Source organism: Aptenodytes patagonicus, chromosome 5 (assembly GCF_965638725.1).
Source record: "Aptenodytes patagonicus chromosome 5, bAptPat1.pri.cur, whole genome shotgun sequence".
NCBI classification, from domain to species: domain Eukaryota; kingdom Metazoa; phylum Chordata; class Aves; order Sphenisciformes; family Spheniscidae; genus Aptenodytes; species Aptenodytes patagonicus.
Window position 1 is genome coordinate 62,538,867 of NC_134953.1, and position 25,444 is coordinate 62,564,310.

General features: G+C 39.9%; 1 protein-coding gene across 3 annotated transcripts in view; it reads left to right on the top strand.

The window, feature by feature from the left end:
* Nucleotides 1-358: 358 nt before the first annotated feature.
* Nucleotides 359-25,444, top strand: part of USP24 (ubiquitin specific peptidase 24) — a 69,112-nt gene continuing 44,026 nt past the window's right edge. For all 3 annotated transcript variants that reach the window (XM_076340137.1, XM_076340139.1, XM_076340140.1), the window contains exons 1-11: nt 359-712; nt 12,981-13,146; nt 14,128-14,195; nt 15,668-15,811; nt 16,346-16,468; nt 17,352-17,387; nt 18,527-18,592; nt 20,175-20,240; nt 21,200-21,274; nt 22,071-22,229; nt 23,559-23,673. In XM_076340137.1, the coding sequence (XP_076196252.1) occupies nt 404-712; nt 12,981-13,146; nt 14,128-14,195; nt 15,668-15,811; nt 16,346-16,468; nt 17,352-17,387; nt 18,527-18,592; nt 20,175-20,240; nt 21,200-21,274; nt 22,071-22,229; nt 23,559-23,673 (1,327 nt within the window). In that variant the 5' untranslated portion in view covers nt 359-403. The remainder of the gene's footprint in view (nt 713-12,980; nt 13,147-14,127; nt 14,196-15,667; nt 15,812-16,345; nt 16,469-17,351; nt 17,388-18,526; nt 18,593-20,174; nt 20,241-21,199; nt 21,275-22,070; nt 22,230-23,558; nt 23,674-25,444) is intronic.

Below are 25,444 nucleotides of genomic sequence, written 5' to 3' on the forward strand. Positions count from 1 at the left end.
TCACATGACCCTCCCCGGCCGCGCCCACCCGCTCCCGTTGCTACGGCGACGGCCGCTCCCTCGCATTCCTCCCCCCCTCCCCTGCCAGTCCATTCACGCCCGGGCTGCACCTCCCCTCTCCTCCCCGCGCCGCCCCACTACTGCCTCCCCCTTCACGTGATGCGGGCCCGGCGTGCGCTCCCCGGCTGCGCTTCGGCCGCCGCTTCCGGGCTGAGGGGGCGCGTGTGTGAGGGCGCGCGCGGGGGGGTGGGGGCGGCCGCCGCCGCGGCGGCTGAGGGGAGAGGCGCTCCCGTCAACATGGCGGCGCGCGGGGCGGGCAGCGCCTGAGCCCGGCGCCCCTCGGTTCGCGGCCCCCTCCTCCCCCGGCGCGGCCCGGCCCGGCCCGGCCCGGCCCGGCGCCGCCATGGAGAGCGAGGAGGAGCAGCACATGACCACGCTGCTCTGCATGGGCTTCTCGGACGCGGCCGCCATCCGCAAGGCCCTGCGCCTGGCCAAGAACGACATCAACGAGGCCGTGGCGCTGCTCACCAACGAGCGGCCCGGCCTCCACTACGGCGGCTACGAGCCCATGGAGAGCGGACAGGGCCCGCCGGGCGGGCACGGTTCTCCCGCCGGCGGGCAGGGACCCCGCGGCGGCGACGGGGACGGCGGCGGCGGCGGAGGAGGCGGCTTCGACCCGCCGCCCGCCTACCACGAAGTGGTGGAGACCGAGGTGAGCTGCGGGCTGCCCCGGGGCCGGCCTCCTGTCAGCGCCGGCCGCCCCGCGGGGCGAGTGGAAGCTCCCCGGGAGCCTCCCTGCTGCGAGCGTGCCGGCGGGCAGGCGTCGCCCCGGGGCGTGGGTCCCGCGGGAGGGTGCCCCAGGGGAACTCCCGCTCCCCGCGGGGTCGGCCCCGTCACCCCACGGGCCGGGGCGGCTTCTTTTCGGACCGCCCTCCCGCCTCGCCGGCTTGCTCCCGTTCGGTGCCGGGGAGTGCGCGCCGTGGCTCTTCGTTGCGATCTCTGCAAGGTGAAGAGCACCCGGGCTCTTCCTTGGCATTCTAGGAATGTGTGGCTACCGTAGGATTTTTTTTTTTTTTCTTTCTTTCTCCACCTCTTGTGCCTTCTTGCATAATCCGAGTGACTAACGAATGCCTAATTTTTTTTAACTGTTTGCACAATGTGAAGGAAAGTGCAGTGTGGGTATTACTTTGAGTACAGTTTTATTTGGATAAGCTAAGCATAAATTCTGAAATAGGAATGCAGTGAGTTCAAGTATTTTCAAAACAAAGGCTTTAACTCATAACTTAAATTATAGCCGTGTTCTAAAATGGACCTGAAATAGATAGAAGTGCTGGAGAATGTCAGGCTTTCCCAGTTGCTCTCCTTCCTCCTTGTCTGCCTTTTTCTCTTCTCTCTTCCATCCTCTTCCAGAACTCTGAACTCCTCAGCCAGCAGATACGCTCATGGTGCTTTTCCTGCTGCCTGGAACAGTCTTGTAGCGCTTACCTATAAAGCCACCGCTTCCTCCAGGTCTTTTTTCCAAAACTTCCCAGAGTGCTCATATGAAAAGAGCTAATTAATAGCGTCCAGACTATGGAACTCGTGGGGATGAGGACAGCACAGCCCTGCTGTGCCGTACCAAAGGGCCACCTTGCGTAGTCTCTGTCTCAAGAAGTGGTCAATAGCAGATGCCTAAGCACGTGAATAAAACCAGGGAAACTCATGTACCCTCCCAGGCTTCAGTGAACAGTATCCTGAGGATTTCCTGCACCAGAAGCGGTATCTTTCTATGAACGTGTGTGTATGTATCTATAAATACATATATATGAAGAATACATGCACATATCTTCTTGTACATAGCTACACTGGCACAGATCATCCATATCCATAGCCTCGGTATATTGAAGTCCAGTCTTGCAGAATCAAGATATGTGATCCTGTTCACTGAATTAACTGGGTTAGATCCTTAGCTCATATAAGCTGATGATGTATGCTTGTGGAGTAAGGTGGTCTGTGGGACGGCATGTGTGCTGTGCAGAAGAGGAGTCGCTGTTTAACTTCACCGATTGAAGCAATAGGGAACTGGTTTCTAACCTTTGCTTTGAAGGGTTGGGAGTGAATGAGAGTTCTGCTTGTTTGCATTCAGATCTGTCTAGCCACCAAGAGGGTGGATTTTACTATCAGATATAGTTACAGTTGGGACAATCTGGGTTGTCAGTGTGACATTTCAAGAGAAGCTGTCAGTGTGAACTTCAGAGAAGCGCCTTTTCCCCCCCCTCTTATTCCTATTACAAACGACACTGACAACTCTGGCTAAGAGGATTTTTTCCCCCTGTTATTTCAGCTTGTGTGTCCAATCAGACTTACTTACACTTTATAGTTTCCTTTGCCACTCATGTTCTTGTTTGTTTTGACTTGTGTTCTTGTTAACCCACAGGAGGGGAAACCAAAACATTTCAATATAGGCAAATGACTGCACAAAGTAGGCATTTCAGAAGGATTGAAGTATCTTGCTACATGAAACTTTATATATAAATTCAGGCCTCGATTTAGTAATTGGATTCATTTGCATATGAGCATCTGTCAACTCCTGCACATGTATGCAAAACAGTATTTTTGTAATATAAGTTATACCTGTAAGAATCTTGAGACTTGGGATTGTTGCCTGTGCTTATTTGTCTAATATTGCAGTACAACCTAGCAGCTTTTGACATATATTTTATAAAAGGGGGAAAAATGATATATGATCAGTTCTTGGGTTTTTTATTCTTCACATGTAATCTAGAACCACATTTAATAAACTACAGCTGTTACTTAGGTGGTTAATCAGTCGGTTTTCCATTCAGCACAAGCTTATGGCATATAAAGCTGTACAGAAAGCCATTGCACAAATAGCTATGTTATTCATTGTAGTCATATACATTACGTTGAAACATATTGTGCCCCATACTATCTTGTGGTAATTCAGATATTATTTCTGTTTTCCTTCCTCTCAGTATCATCTCTCTTTCTAACAGCTCTTAGAGTGTGTATTCCTCCTTCTCATCATAATACCAGTTTTAACTTCTATTTAGTGGGGAGGTAGTGGCGTGTTAGATTTTTGGTTTGATTTTTGGATTTTATGTATCAGCAATGTACATGAACATATAAATCAACAGAGCACAATTATTAGAAATTTTGCCCTAAATAAAATTTTCCGGTCTAGTAATCTTCATGAACAGAATTTAGGATTAGATTGGTTTTTAATTTAAAAATAACAAGAAAGCTTTAGTCATTCTGCAAGACGTGTGTGTAACAGGTCTGTACCTTGTATTTACATTCTTCTTTTGTCTGAGTACAGTTTACCATGCATATAAGAATAGATTTATGAATGATTAAACACTTTACATTTTCCCTAATCAGTAATGAATCCATTATGTTTGCATATGCTTACTTGGTTTCTATTAAATAACGTTAGAATCTGTTCTGTTCAGTAAGCATGTTGATCAAAGAAAGGCTTGTCTGTTGGTTTTCTTTGGGAATAGCACAGCAACCAGATACATATCATACTAGTAAAAACATGTTTTCTTTAGATAAGATAGTAAAACCAGTGTGAATCCTCTTTCGGTGGTCCAGACTGCTGGTCTTCAGGGGTGTCTGGAAGTGTTACAGAAGCCTGAATTTGGAATAACTGGCCCAGAAGCAAGACAGCTGCTATGAGCTGGCCCGACATGTGCTCTATGCTTTCTATGTGAGACTTGAGATGAAGACGTACATAAATTCATTTTCACAAGGGCTAAAACTTCAGTTTCAGTAGGCTAATGTCTTCCAAAGAGCATACAATTGATTCAGATTTAAGTTAATAGCTGTGGCGTGCCTCTGGCATTGATGCTGTTAGCGTGACCATGCTTAACTCATTAAAAGAAAAAGGCCAGACAAACTTGGAAATACAAAGGGGGCTTCACATTCGTTTGTGCAGTCTTCCTGAAATATCAGGAAGTTCAACTTTAGGTTTACAGTTGGTGTGAAGTTTTGCCCTGTGTAGTGCCAAACCACTTTGATAGGCTGAGATCACCTGCTTTTACAAGAGGTAACTTTGCCTGTTTGACATAACTTCTATGTTTATGTCTGTTGGCTGAAGTAAATCTGGTAAGTGTATTTTGGCAAGAATCTGGGATTTCTGTGTTTATTCCTTAGGCAACATACAGATTTTTACAGTGTGATTCTTTGCTGAGTGGGGGGGGTGGAAGGATGGTATACTCATCTTTTCATATGACTGACAATAAGCTGTTTTATGAACTGCTGCTAAATCCTTATAATTTAAGATAAGACTATAAATGAATGTGATGACAATGTCTGTCAGCGTGTCCATGAATTGCTATAAGTGCCACAAGTGCTGACTTTCATGAGTTGGGGAGGAATGGGATGGAGAAGAGGAGGCCAAATGAATGTGGGGATTGTGACCAGAGAACCTAAAATTGCGGTAAGGGGTAGGAACCCACTTACACTAAAAATATTGAACATACAACAACGGTTAATTTTATGAAATTTAATAGTAATTAAATAGTAAAATAATCTTGATTTGTTTTTAAACAGCTTCTGAGAGTCATTACTATGACCTTTTGGGTAAATTGTGATTAACGGATTATATTACGTTCTAGCTATTCCTGTCTCCTTTAGCGTGTGCTTTTTTTGGTTTTTGGTTTTTTTTCAGTTGAACTGGATCAAAAGCTCATATATGCCAGATTTTACTAGATAAGATTTATAATAAAACCTGTCCAAGATTGCTTTTGAGGTGCTGTGTGATTTCAAGAGAAGGGGGTTTTGTAAAAGAAACAGGCCAGCGACTGTAATGAGTAACAGTGCCAGGAACATTCTCACTAGTCATGCTGCAGAACTGTTGTGTTCAAAACCTTCTCTCTCCTCATTAGAGCTTAGTACTGAAAGCAGTTCTGCCACAGATGCGCTGCGTCACGGTGGATGTGTAACTTAAGCTCTGTTTTAGCTTTTAGTGTGTAAAATGAGGATAATGTGTGCTTTACTAGGAGTACCACGGACGTTAGGCTTGTGAAGTTCTTTGATCCTTGAATAGAAGGAGCTATATTTATTTAAAAACAAAAAAGATATTTAGCCTTCAAGCAAATGAGGTGGATTCATGCTACAATTTTATGAATTTAAGTCAGTCTCCTGTCTTGTAAGTAGTGTTGAGCTTTGCAAATTAATATTTCTGGCATTCTCATGGAAGTTTTACAGTGTGGCTTGTGTAGGAATTGGCCTTGTAAAACAATTAAGCAATCAAATAAAGCTCTGTGGTGGATTCTGGCATTGAGTCCCTGGCTGGATGCCATCAGAATGTCAAGTGAAATTAGTATTTTAGCACTCCTGGTTTTTGGCATCACTGTTTTCGAAAATTAGTGGCCCTGATGTAGAACCTCTTTCTAGATTCTGGTTACGTTAATGCTTTCTTGGATTTTGAAAGAAAATACCCCAGTTTTCATTCTTGATATAACACAGACTAATAGAGATGCTACATCAGTTAGGGAAAATAGGGGTAATACTGAGAGGTGCAGTTGGTTAATTTTAAATGTAAGTTTTGTTTTGAATAACTTATAAACTCATTATCATGTAATGTGATTGTCAGAGTAATCTTCGGATTGAGAGGAGCATTTTATAATTACTGGTTCATCAGTGAAGGTGATGCCTGTGGGGTCAGTGGAGGGTAAGAGACAACTCTGTATAGCCAACTTCTCAGCTGGGCAGGAAGTGTCTTTGATGTAAAGTTCTCTGGAGGCATTTTCTGGTCATCTTCCCAGTTTACAGTGCTATTCTGTGGCAGCTGTTTAATAAGGAAGTGAAATACTGAGGAAGAATGAGAATAAAAACAAATTAGCCAGTGTTAGAAGTTAATTCCAGCAAATCATTTGGATTGCTTTTAGATTAAGGAATAGTAGCTCTTTGTATGAGGAGGGCAAAGATGGAAAGGAAGTGCCTGTTTCTTTTGTAAGCTCTTATTTTGAAAAAAGCCGTGTATTTGTGCTGCCATAGGAATAGTCTTTGGTATGTATGTTTCAGTTATGCTTCGTTGGCCAAATTAAAATTAATTAAAGAAAGCCAATGTGCTCAATGTTTATTGCCACTCGATGTTCCTGCTCACTACTTTACAGCAGTTGTGGCTTCTCTTGTTCTGATGCCCAGCAGAGCGTTGTTGAGAGGCATTTAAAGATTTTTTCATATTAGTTAATCACAATTCTGTAATTATATCTTGTAGAACTTGATTTCAAACTCATTGTCAGCTGCTTTGTCAGTTCTAATTTCTGTCTCACTATACATCAGTACATATCCATAGACCAGAAGTACAGATGAGTGTTCAGCAGTGTTATTGAATTGATTCTCCCTTCCAGAGCCTGACCTTGGTCACTAAAATGTTATAATAAATACTTTATCTAGTGTTTCTGCAGCTCTTCTCTATTAATGCCTGGTGTTTTGGCAAAGGGAGATAGGAGTATTGACTTAAAATTAAGTACTGAAATGCTAAGCATTTGTGATTCATTGTTTTATTGTGTTAAAGCACAATGTTTATCTGATATCACACAAAGTTATTTTCAGCTATTTGGAAATAAGCATGGGTTTTATGCTTATGAAAACTCAAGGGTTAGAAGGAATAATGGTATCAACTCAGAGTCTGGCTGTTTGTAGTTACACTAATGGACTAAGTTTTTTAAATATATCCACAGACAATACTGAAAACACATGCAAGATAAGTGTTTTCTCCTTGGTTCCTTATGAATGGCATTCTTAACAGTGCTTTCCATGACCTCTCCCTGGCCTACAATTACTTATCAAACTTTAAAAAATGTTGCCAAAAGTGGTTGTAACAAATCTGTCTCGGATTCCACTAAATACTATGGTAATAGTAGTATAAAAGGGCAAAGGTATTCCTCCTGTTTAAGTTAAACGAATCTTGTAATTCAAATGGGATTTTTATAGAGCCTCAATTATTTTGTTTTGCTGTAATGCTTAATACTGTGTTTATCTCTGAACAGCTAGGCAAGTACATTGGGAATATTGCTTAGTAACATTGCACCATCACCCTGGAAATCAGGGAGACCAGTACAAACAATGTTTTTAGAAAATCCTAGTTAATTTCTAGCTTTGCTGAATTTATTTTTGGTTTTATTTTTCAAATTTATATTGTGTTCTTATTCCCAGTCTTATACAGTTCTTGGTTGTGAGAGATGGGGGGAGCCATGGGGTTTTTGTGGTTGATTTATTATAATCCCTTACAACCACTAAGAAGGGTTTAGCCTAACCATGCATTCTTGATAGTGCACTTGTACTACTCTCAGTTAAGGTCAGTATCCAAAACTTTCTGTGAGAATATTCACTAAATAAATCAGAATTTTCTTAGGACGTCTTTATGGTGAGGTGAGAGTCCAAATCAGCTTCAGTTAGGTGGAGCCTGTAACATAGGATTTATTTTCCTTTAGTGATAGACTGGTATCATTCCTTTACAGTAACATGATGAAATGCTAATATTTTTTCTTATGACAAGACTACATTTGCTTGTGTAAAGTACTGCATAGTAAAAATTTGAACTAAAGAGCTTAATTTCTATGCAAAAAGAATAAAACATCCATGTATTCCCCAATGAGCTTACTTTCTCGTAGCAGAACATAAATAACAAAAAGCATTCCTATCTATCACTGTGCTCAGAAATTTCGCATACAGATATTTTCGTGTGGATGAAAATGCAAGGGCAAGATGCTGTATCTGTTTAGGACTTAAAAGTTAAAAACTGTTACTATACTTTGCAAATAAATGTTTGTTCATCAGTAAAACATTTAGGAAATCACAGTGGGTTTTCTTACTGCCAAATAAGAAACATAATGTGGGTTGAATGAGTTTGATCTGATGGCAAGAACAGGCAACTGGGAAATACTCTTCAATTTTGTTCCCACATCTGCCACTTAACATGAGTTTAAAGAAGTTTTTAAGCTCCTGGTGCACCAGTTTATAAAAAGCAAATAGATTACAGGCATGAAAATGTAACAATTTTTTTAAACATTCAATACCTCATGTTTAGTGTGTTCAAGTGCAAGGTGGTAGCTTTTATTTATTTGAAAGCCTTTTAATTCTTACCCCTGTGATTCAGTTCTAGGTAACAGAATATCCTCCTTTCAGGAGTTAATTAAAAGAAAAAAGAATTGGCATCCAGGTGTGAAAGTAAAAGCTGCTTTAATCAGTAGTTTGGCAGATAGAGGGACTGTCAAGTCATGACTTCAGGATTCATAGCTTCTCCCACAAATTGATGGTCATAACAGATCAGAGAGCAGAGAAATGTTCTGTCTGTTTTTATGGGTTTTTGACGTATTTCTCTTACGTTGTCTCCACCTGAGCATCTTGCAGTACTTTGCAAACACTAGTGAATGGTGCATCAGCATGCTGTGGCAGGGGGAAGTATCACTGTTGACACATTACAGTTGGGGAAGCTGAAGCATTGAAAAATTGATTTCCTCATTATTGCTTAGTATGTTTGTGATAAAAACTGAAAGATGGACCTAGAATTTTTGGCTTCTAATTCTGGCTGTAAGCATTTTTGTCATTACTGCTTTTCAGAGCAATTAAATTTGGTCCTGTTTGTAGGTACATAGTAATAAAATATGGTTTCGGTTTTTTGTTTTTTTAACAATACAGTGAAGCATCAAAAATGTGTTTTCTTGGCTATAAAATGGTGGTCATTTTGTGAAGATCACTTATTAGAGAGGCATGAGGGTGAAGGGAACTGCTTGGTCTGCTGGTATCTTAGAAAGTCTGATCCTATTGCTTGTTGAAAGAAACGTGACTTTGGGGTTCTGTTTCAAAAGTTATACTATTCAAGAGCACATAATGTGACTTAGCTCTGGTGATAATAAAATCTGTTGGTAGCCTTCTACCAAAATCAAATTAACAAATTTAAATTATAATTTGACTGTAATTTCATTACTAAGACTGCTAATTGGCATCAAAACACTTTCTTAAACTCCTTGTTATTTTATGTAAAGTGACCAGTGTGGTAAACATCAGTGGCTTTAGTTAAGCAGTGTTTGATGAGTTAATTAGCTGAATGCTGCAGGAATACATTTTGAAGCTTTGAACTGTGACATTTTGGCAATTAAAGTTAATTTATATTTCATTTTTTGTGTGAGGGCTAATCTTTGTTCTGTGTTAGTATTCCATGGACGGTTTTATACTACAGACTTACACAATGCTTTATTGATCAGATATTTAACAATTTTTGTTTATTCAGCCTTGCAAACAACTCTGGGAGGTGCCAGGTCCCCAGAGCGAGAATCTTGAATCAGTGCTTGAGACTGTTCATGTGAGGATATTTCTCTTGGGAGCCTGCGTGTGTATGTTTGGACATAACTGCATTTTCACACCTTGAAAATAAGTCAAAAGAGTCAAGTAATGCTGTTAGAATGGGGGGGATCTTCAGGGCTTTTGTGTAATAAGAGCTATATCAGAAGGCATAGAAAATGATGTTAAAGGTTTGCCAGCAAATGCTTTTTGGTCTCAAGATTTCAGCTGCATAATGGAGAATAGTGACAGGATGTGTGATGTGCACCATGATTTCCTATCTCAGAAAACAGATGATTCTTACAGACTTTTAAACAGTTTATCTTTGGATGACCTGTTGGCTGCCAGGAATAGCTTCTTTGCTTTTTACTATTCTATTGGTGGAGAACATCCCTACAAGTCCTTAACATGTCAGGTGCCAGTCTAGTATTAAGTCTGTTCAGCCAGAATTGCATAGTCCTGATTTAGGTCATCATCAACTGGCAGACACCATTCCTAAGTCATCTATTTGAGGGGAGGGAGTGAGTTTCTATATATATTAAAAAAACCCAAACCTGTAATTCCCCAAAGAAGAGACCCAGAAAACCACTTTTTGGGAGGCTGACATGGCCTTGTGTACTATTTATTTTCACGTATAGCATACTCTTTCTTTAAAAGCTTTTATTTCACCTGTGGACCCATGTCAGTAGAGTCTGTAGTGACAATTCCTAGCTCCTCAGTTACAAAGTGTTAATTGTGGCTCTGTGTTCAGAGCTGTGATGTGTTGCATTTGTGAATGTCGACAGAGCAAGTGAGATCTTCAGCCTGTGTTGGTGAGTGAGCCAACTTAACATTACGCAAGAGCCGAGCTGACATTGCACCTTGCTACAGCAGCTGCTAGCTGCTGTTAATAAATCCCTCGCTTTAAAGAGCCATACACAAATCAATTTAAAAGTTGGATAGTGGACAGTCTGGGGGGGGGGGGGGGTATGGAAAGACACTAATTATGAAATCAGTAATCTCCAAAAAATGCAGGGTATTAAATTTATTAATGGTTTGAAGGGGAATTTGAGTTTTAAACTACCTGGGCATTTATTTGAGACTGTTGCAGGTTTCACAGTAGCTATGAAGCTACTTGTATGTGATAGGTTCTAAAATTAATAAATAATTAAACTTGATACTTTCTGGGCAGGGTTTTACTAGCAGAAAACTGACAAGCAAGAAGACTTGTTGTCTCTAATTAGTGGAATATGCCAAAGATGTGCTCCTTCAATGCAAATAGTTCCCATTGTTATTAGGGCAATATTCCTAGTACCACACCTGTTGTTACTTCTTGTGTTAAAAAAACCAACCAAACAAACCTTTACACTACATTGTTGGTAGACTCAATCCAGCAATAGGCCAGATGTATCCTTAGCACAATTTATGATAATGCCCTTGTTCGTGGGAGCTGCGTGTACAGTGAAGAACGTGTTATTTCACTCTTTCCTTAGGAATTTCCATAATATTGCAGACACTGGCAATCACTTGTGTGGAAAGAGGTAAATAAAGAGCAACATTGCTTAGATGCAGATGGGGAAGCAGAACAACAGGTGGAGTTTTTCAGCAGCAGTTGAAGGTCTGCACTGCTATTCTAATACCTCTTAAACTAGTGTTAGCAATGAATATTTTTATTTAACATGGACACTTTCCTCCAGGAAATGGAGCAACCATAGCTCAGTTACTGTAATCATTTGTTGAAATGTTGCTTTCCTTTGCTACAAGTCTAGGCTGAACTGAAATGTGGGACCTAGCAATTGGGTGTTTATATTATATTCAGTCTACCTTTATTAGACTAATCATTGTATCCCATACTGTTACTGTAAGGGCTTTCTTTGTAACTGCACATTTATTTTCTACAGGAAATGGATTTGTGTTCTGGATGGGTGTCCTTTACAAAAGCTGTAAACTTAACTGTTGTTTGTTTAATCAATACAACAGGATATTTCCTAGAAAACTTTTGCTTTTATATGCTTTCAGTGTCTTTTCATTTAGACCTTCAAACATCTGTTCTCCAAAACTTGAAGTATTTAAACAGGGCATGATTTGCTAGACGTGAATTACACTAGATTCCATGCACAGTACTGGATCAGATGACTACAGTTTCAGAAGTTGATATTCAGGTCTGTTAAACTACAACTTCCCATAATGACAAACTTAGGACTAAATGTTTTGTAGAGGGTTGTGGGGAGGTGGCACCTTACTTCCCAAACACTGACATGTTGGTTTTTTTCTGAGCACTATTTTGTGTTCCATTCCTATAAACTTTACTGCTGCTCTCCAGAACGTGTTAGTAAGTCCAGCCACTGTGTGCTATCGTCACCTGCACCAGTGAACTTTAAAGGGTAAGCTCTATACAATTGCTGTTTCCTCGGCTTAATATTTTTGAATCATTTTGAAAGTGAGTATGACCCATTTACTTTTTAATAAACAGGTCTAATCCTGCAAATAGCAAGGGCAGGGAGAGAGGTGGAAGCACACTTGCCTGCATACAAAGAATGAAATCAATGTATACCATGTCCTCCTGAGTTCAGTTCTTTCTTTTGGTTTATTCCTTTCTATTTGTTCCATTCACTTTCCTGATACTGGTTCCTTTTACTCTTGAACGTGCTTCCTGCTTGTCCTTCCTCCCTACATGTCCCTGGCTTTGCTCTCGGGGGGATCTTGTTACCATCACTGCACTTGTGTTTTCTCCTGTCTCTGACAGTTGCTCCCGATTGCTGCCAGGCCTGATCCAGGCGTTCTGTCCTTTCTCCTGCTTGAGTTGTCTGCTCTTGTGAAGGCAGGGAAAGTTAGTCCATGTGAACTTTTTGACACATTGGGTAGCTAGCATCTATGTGAGGTTAAAAAATAAAAGAAAATAAATGGATAACTTGTCTACTCTTTCATTTGGTGCTACTGAGGCAGTTACCTCATATGGCACTTAGCAAAGAACATGGGGCTAATTCTGTGTTCTGCCTGTACACAGAAATAGCTGCTGTTTAGTGGCACTAGCAAGGAAACCTGTAAAGCTGAGCTACAGACATCTGCTTGCTTTTTCCCTGTTTGCCTTCCAGAACATTTTCCAGTAACTCATTTTGACTTCAGGGGGAGGACAATTGTAGTTTCCTTGTTGGACAACTATATTTGAGATGTAAATTTTTCTTTGGATAATTAGCTAGTAGAAAAATAATAATCCTGATGTATTGGATTAGTCTTTTTTGTTTCTTAATGTGATGGGGTGAGAGGGTGATGAATGGCCTCCCTTAGAATAAACTATTCCATATTCTACAGCAGTTGTTGAACAGAGGATTAATAGGCAGATCTATGAAGATCAGGGTTTGTATTTCACAGTCTCATAGGGACTGGAAGTACTTATCATTTGGCTCCAGGATCCCATATGCTAAGGAACAAGATTTGCCACTTAAATAGGCAATTAGTCAGCAATTAGTCATGTAAACATAGTAGTTATCACCTACATGAAATACAGAAAGGTATGTAATCCCTTCAATTCAAATTGAAATATTAAATTCTACTTTGAAAAATGCAAACAGCCTCAGGGTAGGTGAGAATTTGACATGCTTATTATAAGCACAGCCACTTTTTCTGAAGCTACTAAATGCTTTAAAGTGTCTAGGAGAGAGACAGAGATAAAAATTGTTTCACTTGAACTTCCTTTTTATTCACAGAAAAATGATGAAAATGGGAATTGCTCTGGTGAAGGTATTGAGTTTCCAACAACTAACTTGTATGAACTGGAGAGCAGAGTTTTAACAGATCACTGGTCCATACCCTATAAGCGGGAAGAGTCTCTAGGCAAGTGCCTAATTGCATCCACCTACCTAGCAAGACTAGGTAAGTTCTCTTTCTACACATGTAAAGATTATCTGTTCAAAGGATTTTATAGACAGTATGGTGGGCAGTTATGTCTTTCATATTAATCTTGCAGTTGTTTACTTAGCACCCTGCAGAATGGTTACATCTCTGTGAAAGTGGTTAACAGTGAACTATTCTGCCCAATGCTGTAAAAAGAATGTCGGTCTCTTTTTTTCCTCTAAAGTAATTTGTTTACTTAATCTTTTTTAAAAAGTGGAGCACATGTTTCTTTATATTCTAATGATTGTAGAAATTACTGTTTTTCAGAGCTGAATTACTGACTCTTTTTTTCATTGTGCTGGTTATTTTCCATTCGTAAAAACAAGCTGTCATCTAAATCCATGCTGTACCACGCTTGTATAACTGCTTGTTTTTCCCTAATGAAATGCTTATACTGCATTAGACCTGAATTTGACTTTTCTGTATTCAGTACTTTGGCTGGGGTTATGAGTGTTAGGAGGTATCGTGCCCAACAACTGGTATATAATAAGAGTGCAAGATAATTTTTCCATCATGCCTGATGGCAGACTAAAAGGACATCGTAATCTGTGGAAGAATGGAAGTTGTTTGGTGGTTCTGGTTCGCTTCTTTGTTTCTAACCTGTGTTAAAAGGGTGTACTTAGATTTGGTTTTGGGTAGAGGCTGTGAAGCATCAGAAAAGATCTGAAGTTAGTGTAAGTTGTAAGCTTTGAAGGGAGAAATACTTATGGTGCTAATAATGCTTGAAGAAGTTGTAAAAGATGGAACATTGGGAAACTTCTTATTTCTAAAAGGCAAGTTCTCTTGACTCACACTTTTTTGTAGCTGAAAAAGCATGCTAGTTATGAATGAACAGTAGCACACTTATTAGTGCTGGTTTTGGTTGGTGTTCCCAAAAACTTGCAACGAGCTCCCTGAGGTAATCTTAAAGTATTTTTATTTTTTTTAAATACTTTAAAAAGCACTCTCCTTTCTGTAAAGGTCTTTCTGATTCTGATGAGAATTGCAAGAGATTTATGGACAGATGCATGCCTGAAGCATTTAAAAAGGTAAGTAGGTACGGTAGACCAATTCAATGTTTCTTTGCGTTGTTCATGGTGGAAATAAGTGTCTTGTAATCCAGACTTCAAAAACTATGGTAAGTAGTGAGTATGTTCTCAGATTAAAATCATAGTCAGATTATTCTCCTAGATTAAAATCATACAAAGTCCCCGTTCTGCAACTCTGGCCAGTTCTGGCACATAACTTTTTTTTTCTTTTTTTTTTCTTTCTTAAATGAAGAGCTCTATAGTAATTAGTGGAGCCTAAAGACAGGTTTAAAGACCCTTGGATACAGCCATTAATGGCAAGTTCAGAATCAGATTTCCTTTAACTCAATTCTTTCTCCTCCTCCTTTGGAGGGTTGCTAAATTCTTTCTTACCTCTTTGCACAATCTGTTTAGAATTTGTCTTTCCCCTCAATGCTTAATGCCTAATGTGCCTCTCTGGCTGTCCTTCTCTGGGTTATTGTGAATTTTCTCTACAGAGCTCCCCAAAACAATTTACTTCCTACTATTCTATCCATTTTGGATACTGCCTAAATTTCTTGCCCAGTTTTCAGACCATATGTATAAAAACATATATACACCTTTTAAAAAGTCACTCAGTCCTAATCTTAAAATACTGAGAATATAAGTATATTTAAGGAAGATAGAAATTTAAGGGAAAAAATATTTTTCTATTTGGTTATTAGAGTAATAACTTTACATATAATGCTTTTAAATCACTTGGTATTTTTTGCATATTAAATAAACCGTGTAGATTGCTCCTCCAGAAGGATAATCTGTAGAAATCTAAGTTCAGAATGTGCTGAATTACAATTTGCTATAATATTTGCAAGAAACTGTCTTGTTTTTTAAAATGGTACAAAATGTAATTGCATTTAAAGTATTAAGCTTTTTAACTGCTTATGTTCAGACACAGCTAGCACAAATTTGCAGATGGACGCTTAATGTCCTTTATAAAGAACCACATTAGACGAGATTTAAAGAACATGTTTCAGTAGGTGGGAAAGCAGCATTAAATACCTCTCTCCATGGTACATGTTCTTTGTTTTCCAATAGAAAACTGCTCAAAAAGTGTGAATTGGTAAATGGTTATTACAGCTGAATCAGTGCAGCTTTGTGGCATGCCTACTTGAAGATTTAATAGTTGTGTCTTCAATCTGCAAACGAATTATTTGCATATTAGTTGTTCTTTGCAAAGGTTACAGTCTTTACTAGTCCATGGAAATGGAAAACAGTTTGCTTTGCTACATTTTATTTTCTGTCATAAACTGTGACTTAAGGTGTTCTTCAACAAAATTACAAATTTAATTAACTTTTAAGCCATTAGTGCAGGAAGAGCATCTGAAAAACACACCACAGTGTTTAGTACACTCAAAGGAAACATTTGCTCTGAGAACAGTCTCAGGGGCTGATAAATTTCTCCTGTTTTGTGATTGTGCTCAAACTTAAAAAAATTACTACTTTTTTTTTTTCAGCTGTTGACATCCAGTGCTGTTCACAAATGGGGAACTGAAATCCATGAAGGAATATACAACATGCTTATGCTGCTAGTGGACCTGGTTGCAGAAAGAGTAAAACAAGATCCTATTCCTGTGGGCCTGCTTGGTGTACTTACAATGGTATTTGACTCTTTGATGCAGTTTCTAATATTTGGGTATTTGGTGTTTCATATTTATGCTGCTGCTGCTTTTTCTAACTATATTTAAGTTGTAGTATATTGTCTTACAATCTGCAGCCATTGCTTGCTGCAGATTTTTAACATCCAGTATGCAATTCATAAAGGGGTGAGTGCTGTTCAAAACTTTTGAAAACTAGCACACTCAAAAAAAAAAAAAAAAAAAAAAAAATCACATCTGCTGTCACTTCACTGTTTATTTTTTAAAACATGAACTTTGAGTTAATCTCCCGCTTTATACAGATATCTGGCTCACATGAGTATTGGATATTGCCTGTACAGAACGGAAGCTTCAGAATGCTTCATACAGTGAGAACTGAGAGGCAGGAGCAGGGGTCTTCTGTTAAACTTCATTTTTTGCTAGATCTTTAACTGTCAACCAGGAGTAATGCTCAACTGAAAAAGTCAGACGTTATCAAGATAAGTTTTGAGACTGGCATAAGCCATGCTGTTCATTGCCTTGGGCTTTTCTTTCAAGGCATTTAACCCCGACAATGAGTATCATTTCAAGAATCGAATGAAGGTATGCCAGAGAAACTGGGCAGAAGTCTTCGGGGAGGGGAACATGCATGCTGTCTCGCCCATATCCACTTTTCAGAAGGTGAGCATGGCCGTGCCCTCAAACCTATTTTTAGGGTAGATGTGTTTGTTTCAGAAAAGATTGTTTAATTAGTAGGTATTTATAACACAAGAAAGCTTAAATGTGTCGCCAAGAATTACAGCAAATACATCTTCAGTATATGTTGGTCTGTACAAATGAATTTGTCCTCTCAAATTGTCACAGTTCTCTGTTAGAGGCTGGATTTAGAAATTCATGTGCTTTCATGTCTAAAGCATCACAACAATCAGATGGGCAGATCTGTTGTATCTAAGGACTGACATCTGTTTGGCTGTTGAGTGTGAAATGACCAGGATAACTTGAAGTGTACAGTTCTAGCAGAGAATTCATGCTTTTCTGACAGCCAAGGTTAGGATATCTTCAAGTCAGACACGCTGGCAAGGAGGCAGTTTTTGAGGTTTGCACTGTCTTGTCACAGTTGTTCCAGGTGGGTGGGTCTAAAAAAGGAGCCTCGGTGGTGTTGCGCTCTCCTTCAGGAAACAAGTTTGTGGCCATAGAAAGAAAATTCTACATCTGCTGCTTTGGGAAAGGTTCTGTAGTAATGTTCCACGCTGCTTATGTGCTATAAATACAGCTGCTTGTGAGTCAGCAGCCACGGTGCGTACTGTTGCCGCAGCACATGGTCAGTCATGTCAAGCAGAGTCCAAAAAAGGACGATGCTAATGAGAACTTCCCAGAGCTCCAGCTCCATGCTTAGTAAAGGAACTGTTACAAACACATTGCTGTTTTCTTTGAAATAATATTGCATGCGTTTGGGGTGTGGGTTAATGGGCTGAATGTGTCTGTCTAAATCTTTGTTTCAGAAGACAAATGTTTAGCATTGATTGTTGCAGCTACTAATTTGTTAATATTTTAATTGTTCAAGGAACCTCATGGGTGGCTGGTGGATCTGGTAAACAGGGTAGGTAAATGTAAACCAAGCAGAATTGTTATTTGTCACTTGAATTCATTGGGCTTCAGAGATAATTTCTTCTTCCCCCTTTCCCCTGACTTGTTTTTCCACTCTTCACTTTTGTGACAACCACAAAAAAAAAATAGTTTAAGATTTTAATCCTGCCTACATGTAAGGAAGGGGCCTTGCTAAATAGATCTTATTGAATTGCTGCCTTCTCCCTTGAGCACCTTTATCCTAACATGATAGCTATGACTAGAGGAAGTCAGCTTAGGCTGCTGTTTCCCAGTCAAACATGCTAGGCCAGTCAGCTGTTGCTATATGTGGTCTAGCTTTCTTCTCTATATCCATTTTTACCTCAGAGAGTGTCCTGGTTTCGGCAGGGATAGAGTTAACTTCCTTTCTAGTAGCTGGTACAGTGCTGTGTTTTGGATTTAGGATGAGAACAAAGTTGATAACGCACCGATGTTTCAGTTGTTGCTAGGTAATGCTTAGACTAGCCAAGGACTTTTTAGTTTCCCATGCTCTACCGACTGAGAAGGCTGGAGGTGCACAAGAAGCTGGGAGGGGGCACAGCCAAACTGGCCAAAGGGACATTCCATACCATGTGACGTCATGCTCAGTACATAAACTGGGGAAAGCTGGCTGGGGGGGGGCCGCTGCTCAGGAGCTGGCTGGGCATCGGTCGGCGGGTGGTGAGCAATTGTACTGTGCATCACTTGCTTTGTGTATTATTATTATTATCATTTTAGTTCAATTATTAAACTGTTTTTTTATCTCAACCCACGAGTTCTTTCTCACTTCTGCTCTTCCAATTCTCTCCCCCATCCCACCGGGTGGGGGGGAGTGAGCGAGCGGCTGCACGGTGCTTAGTTGCCGACTGAGATTAAACCACGACAGACAGTTTCTAGCTTGATGTTTAAACTGGTACCAGGTATAATTGCATTCCCCAGTGTGCCCCTGAATTTCCATGAAAACATAAAACTTATGTTGAATGGGATGTTCCACGGTAAAGGATACTTGTTGGCATTCCAGGCACTCTCAATGGAGTATTTTCTATAATAGCTTATATAAAAGATAAAATACTGTAGTTCATGAACATAATACTTTTATATTAATAATATAATATACATAATATTTTATTTCAGTTTGCAGAGTTGGGTGGATTTGCAGCAATTCAGTCCAAACTCAATTCAGAAGATATCGAACTTGGGGTAAGTTCATCTTCTGTCATGAGACTTCTCCCTTTCCATTACACACTTCATGCAGAACCAGTAGCGTCCCTCTTGGCAGTGCTCTTACCTTTGCTTTGGTACCAGAGCAACATTGCCACAGAGCCCACGAGAAGTGCCGTCAAATTGGAGGTCAAATGAGGTTGTGCATAAGAATCCTGACTGAAGAGCTTCTGAGACATCACAGAAAAGAGGAAGGATTGATGTACCTTTCTGGCTAATATTCAGCCTTCCAGTTAGACATCAATCAGTCTAGTTTCACTGTAAGTTCACAAGTATGTCCCTGATTTTCTGTTTACTTCAGCTGTAGCTGCATTTAGCTCTAAGTGAATTGACTTCTGTCATTTATTATAGAAATCATTGTTTAAGGAAAAAAAATCCTTAGGAAGATAGACACTGTCAAATCCTAAGCAACTTTTCAAGAGCTGTGTCTAAAAACTGACTGGTTCAACATTTCTAAACTATTTTTGGTGACAAAGCCTAACTTGTTTAGTTTTAGCTTCCTAACCTATTTTCAGGAGACTTCATAATCTTTCAAGCTTTGAAGAACAAGGAGGCTAAGGGAAAACAATGTCATTTAGAATCTTGTCCCTCAGTATAAAAATCAGTCTGCTTTCAGTGAAATGCCATTTGGAGAGAATTCAACTTCTTTTCATGGGTATTGATATTTGCTACTTTATAAAGAGAGAGGTTCATATATGAGCATGACAGAAGAATAAGGAAACTCGACTTAAATCCTGATACTGCAATAGAAACTTTGACTTTGTTTAATGACTAATAACTGCTTGCTTAGGAAGGAAGTCTGGTTCAGCATCACTTAATTTAGGCCTTTGATTGCAGTGGACACTCAATTGAGTGCACACTCAATTTCACAATTCTTGATCCAGTGTGAGAAGAAACCAATTTTTATGTTATTTGTTGGCAAACAAATGTCTTTATATGTTTAGTTTCTTCATGATAGATATCACTTAAAAATCATAGAATCTTAGAATAGTTTGGGTATATAATCCCAAATATAGTTTGGGTAGTATAGGTGTATAGTTTGGGTATAAAGTAAATAAGAATAAAATCATGCATTGAAGAGATCTTGACATGTATACGACACATTTAAAAAAGCTTTCTCCCACCTAATGCTTTGGGGAAGAAATTTGCCATATGGCTTTAACCTGAAGTCTTGCCTTCACACTTCTCACTTCTGTAGAGAGCAACCAAAATGTGATGTGTCCCTTTCCATCTGTTTACTTCTGTGACTGAAACAGGATTAGACAGAGAAGACTGAACAGAATGATCAGAGGACCAAGATTAGTGAAAACTGGGAAGGCATTTTTTATTTCAGGCAGAAATATATAACACATACTGTATACCGTAGAGTAAATCTCTTTCCTGAACCATGTGTTGTTGTAAAGGAGTTGCACACCAAAATCAATTTGTAGCAAATGACTGGAAATTATCGTATGAGATAAATAATACTTAATTCACCTTCATTTGCCTTTTAAGGTATGGATCGCTAGCTCTGAAAAGATCTCTTATATGTGCACCTAAACACTTGCCTTATTTCTTTCAGGCAATCTCTGCATTAGTTCAACCATTTGGAGTTTGTGCAGAATATCTTAACTCTTCTGTAGTGCAGGTAAAACGCCTTTGTTATGAGTTCTTTTCAGCAAATAGTAAAGCCTTGAAATGTGATTGTAGTAGTTTGCTCAAATTTAGATGAGGTTCTCTGTGTTACGGTAGATCTTGGGCAGTACGGTATCAGAAAGACAACTACATGAGAACCTGTTCTTTTTATCGTAGGAATTTGAAAAACCAGAGGACTAAAAATTAGTTTACAACTGTGTTGGTGTGAAACTGGTGACTAATTCAAAAAGCCTTCAAAACTCACTTTGCGTAAAGTACAAGAATAATTTTGAGCATCCTGAGGGTGATGGATAGAGGGCTCAGACAACGTTCAGATTAATTTTCAAAGCACAGTGATCTGTAGTCACTTATATACATCTGCAACAGTGAGAAGCTTTGCCACTGCCATTAGTAAGCTTCATCAGTGTAAAGCATGTGGGAAAAGAATCTACTGTGATGGATGGATTTTGTTTTAAATTTAACTTTCTGGCTGAGATTAAGCACATAGATATGAGAGTTTACACTGGAAAAAATTGTGGTACAGGAACAAAAATTCACCATGATATATTTGTACATGCAAATATACCCCAGGCTTCACACCTACACTCACTAACAAAAACTATGGATTTAATAAGTGACTGAAAGTCTTTATTTGAAGAGGAGGTAGTTTAGAAGCCACTGGGAGTCAGAGAAGCATATGCATCTAATAACTGATGCATTTTGAAAGATCTGGTTTGGTTTTTTTTAAACCTGTATTATAGTGGTCTGAAATGGCTTCTTACTTTAATTGCTTCTTTTTCTGGACGTACCTAGAAGGATAGTTTGATGTATGTTGTAGGTGTTGCTTTATGTCTAAGATAACTGTGAGCTTTCAGCTACGTATTTAACTTTGCTGCAGCCAGATCTTCTGAGTAATGTAATTAATTTCATGGAACATAAAATGATTGCCATGCCTTTTCTCATGTTCTTTAGCCCATGCTGGATCCAATCATTCATAAAATGATTAAATATGTACAGAATGTAGAAGAGAAGGACTTGAAAGACAAGGTAATGTTTTATATATTAAATATTTGGGAAGAACTTACTGTGTGTCTTGGAAATGCTGGCAACGTAGACTAGAACAATAGCTTTATTTTCACTGGCAAAAATACAGCCTGTTCTGAATTCTGTCTAAATGACATAGCACAAAATACATTTACCCAATTCCATTCGATACCCTTTTCAGTAGATATCTGATGTCATGACACTTTATAAAAAATTTTGCTGCTGTTGCTATCGGATAAGGTTTTGTTGTTCCCTTTCTGAAGTGTATGGAATGCTCACTTCTCTAACTGACTTGAAGATGCTTACTATCTTGCAGTCTGTAAAATTCTTATAACTTGTGTGCATACAACTGTTGCATTAGCTATTTGCTTCTGAGAATTTGAGAATCTGAGTAATTGTTACAGATTGCAATTACAACAGTAATTGTTGACAAAATGTCCATGTAACTTGTGACTACTTCCTGTATTACCCTGAATTTGGCATTCAGTTCTATTGAATTTTTGACTTTTTACTTAGACTTAAATTGTTAACTGTAAACTGGAAAGTATGCATAGGTTGTGTAACTACAGAGGAGCAATTTAGTGTACCAAATCTGTAGCAGGAGAGTCCACTTCAACCAAAGGTTTTGTTGTCTTAATTTCTAGTGTACAAATACTTTCAGATGTACATGGTACTGCATTTCATAGGTTAAACAGTCTGTATTGGATCACTAAAGCTACTCCTTGTGAATCGGTGAAGTCTGAAACAGAATAGCAAAAATAGCAATGCTTCTATTTGTCCTTTGTTTTGTTTTAAACAGAGACTAGTCAGTATCCCTGAGCTCTTGTCTGGTATCAAACTGCTGTGTATGCGCTTCCAACCTGATTTGGTAACTGCAGTAGATGACTTACGGCTGGACATTCTGTTGCGCATGTTAAAATCTCCTCACTTCAGTGCAAAAATGAATTCCCTCAAAGAAGTAGGTTTGCTTTTTTTGTGTGTGTGTGCATGTGCATGTCTCTAGGTGGGATGGGTTGTTAGTAAGTCATTGAAACCACAATTGAAACCTAAAAAAGAGATGGCGCGATATTTCCTGAAAAATTATGTTGCCTTAGCAAAAGCTTAATAAATACCAACACAAGTTAATATGACAGAGTTGATTGTAATATTAGCAGCTGCTACAAGGACCGTGGCCTCCCAATTAGAAAACAACTAGACATAGTTTGAACCTTTTCTAAGAACTGCAATTTCAGATTGATTTATAAGAAATGGTCTATACTATTCATTGAATATTCACTCTGAGATAACCCTAATAATTCAGAGCATCCTATGGGATATCCCTTTTCTTTCCTCCTCTCATTGAGAGAAAAGGGGGAAAAAAAAACCCAAACGGGACTTAATCCTAGATTGGTGTCTCAGTCCAGTTATATCAGATCATTACACTATGTAATTGTATTTTTTTATTTTGGTTGTACGTGGACACTGTAGTAGCACCTAGGAGCTGGAGTTTATGGACCAGGGCTCTTTGTGCTAGAATCTTATATCTAAGTAGAAGAAGAAAACAGTTTATTTTTCATGGGAGTTGTGGTTTAAGTATAGAGTTGTTCATTCATCTCTTCCTTCCAGAACTTGTACAATTTAAGTGTCCCAAAAAAAGGCATTTTTTTAGTATGCAGGCATTGTAAAGTGTTTGAGAGTCCCTGTTTTGTGCTTTTTGTTTCTTTACTTATGGGAAAATTGAGATGTTAAACCTCATTGCTGTTTGGTTCTTAATCATAAATGCCATGTATCCTTGGTGAAGTTATAAAAGTGTGGCTTTTGAAGGCTTTAGCAGAAATGTACTTTTTCTCCCTAGTGTGAGGAGCCTGTATCGGTTCTGTATTGGATAAAAAATAGGACACTGATTTGAGTGTAACAAGCAGAAGCCTGAGATAACCTACTTCTGGTATATCTGTAGAAAAATACCTGGCAGCACAGGCCAGCTTTTCTGTGTCACAATGGGAATAAGAATCTACTGCATCAGAGATTGATGACAAGGAGGTGATTCTGGTTAGGAATTTGCCTTTAAACATCTTATTAAAAAACAAAACCCCACAAAACAAACAAACAAAAAACCCAAACAACCAAAACACCAATAACAACCAAAAAACCAACCAACCAAAAAAAAAAAACCAATCACCTCCTGTGCTCAAAATATTTCAGGATTCACACTTAAGCTTCGCAGTAAGCCTTTTGAATAGATTTCATTGTGTGCATGTATAATGCATGCAGGAATCATTGTTAGAATCTCATATTTTGCAATTTCTAGGTAACGAAATTAATAGAAGACAGCACTGTATCCAAGTCAGTGAAGAATGCAATAGACACAGACAGATTACTAAATTGGCTAGTAGAAAATTCTGTCCTGTCAATTGCTCTAGAAGGTAAGTACTTTCACAAAGACTTTTGGCATGTGCTTTGAATGTGTTAAATTTAAAAATTTCCTCTGTCCCTTTCAGTACATTTTAATGGAACACTATTAACAAAGGAGTTCAAGGTTTTTGTCGTCTTCAAAACAAAGTAAGGAAAACCCTGCAAATTCTGCTACTATCATCTAGTCCTCTATTTGACATCTGTGCAGATGTCTTCTGCTGTACCTGGGGTTTTTACTCTCAGTTTATCTTTGTATATTGTTAGCCCATATAAAAGAGAGAAAAGAGGTTTTGGGGTTTTTTTCCAAGTAGTAAGGCCCTAAAGGTGTCATCTGCTATCAGATATATGAAGTAAAACAAAATAAAAATGGAAGGAGCCTTTTCTTTTTAGAATCATAGAATCATTGAGGTTGGAAAAGACCTCTAAGATCATCGAGTCCAACCGTCAACCCAACACTACCATGCCCACTAAACCATGTCCCTAAGTGCCTCATCTACATGTCTTTTAAATACCTCCAGGGATGGGGACTCCACCACTTCCCTGGGCAGCCTGTTCCAATGTTTCACCACTCTTTCAGTAAAGAAATTTTTCCTTACATCCAATCTAAACCTCCCCTGGCGCAACTTGAGGCCATTTCCTCTCGTCCTATCGCTTGTTACTTCGGAGAAAAGACCAACACCCACCTCACTACAACCTCCTTTCAGGTAGTTGTAGAGAGCGATGAGGTCTCCCCTCAGCCTCCTTTTCTCCAGGCTGAACAGTCCCAGTTCCCTCAGCCGCTCCTCATAAGACTTGTTCTCCAGACCCCTCACCAGCCTCGTTGCCCTTCTCTGGACACGCTCCAGCACCTCAACGTCCTTCTTGTAGTGAGGGGCCCAAAACTGAACACAGTATTCGAGGTGTGGCCTCACCAGTGCCGAGTACAGGGGGACGATCACTTCCCTACTCCTGCTGGCCACACTATTTCTGATACAGGCCAGGATGCCATTGGCCTTCTTGGCCGCCTGGGCACACTGCCGGCTCATGTTCAGCCAGCTGTCGACCAACACCCCCAGGTCCTTTTCCGACAGGCAGCTTTCCAGCCACTCTTCCCCAAGCCTGTAGCACTGCATGGGGTTGTTGTGGCCGAAGTGCAGGACCCGGCACTTGGCCTTGTTGAACCTCATACAGTTGGCCTCGGCCCATCGATCCAGCCTGTCCAGGTCCCTCTGCAGAGCCTTCCTACCCTCGAGCAGATCAACGCTCCCGCCCAGCTTGGTGTCGTCTGCAAACTTACTGAGGGTGCACTCGATCCCCTCATCCAGATCATCAATAAAGATATTAAACAAGACCGGCCCCAGTACTGAGCCCTGGGGAACACCTCTCGTGACCGGCCGCCAACTGGATGTAACTCCATTCACCACAACTCTCTGGGCCCGGCCGTCCAGCCAGTTTTTGACCCAGCGCAGAGTCCACCTGTCTAAGCCGTGAGCCGCCAGCTTCTTGAGGAGAATGCTGTGGGAGACAGTGTCAAAGGCCTTACTGAAGTCCAGGTAGACCACATCCACAGCCTTTCCCTCATCCACTAGGCGGGTCACCTGGTCATAGAAGGAGATCAGGTTGGTCAAGCAGGACCTGCCTTTCATGAATCCGTGCTGGCTAGGCCGGATCCCCTGGTTGTCCCACTCATGCCTTGTGAGCGCCCTCAAGATGAACCGCTCCATAATCTTCCCCGGCACCGAGGTCAGGCTGACAGGCCTGTAGTTCCCCGGATCCTCCTTCCGGCCCTTCTTGTGGATGGGC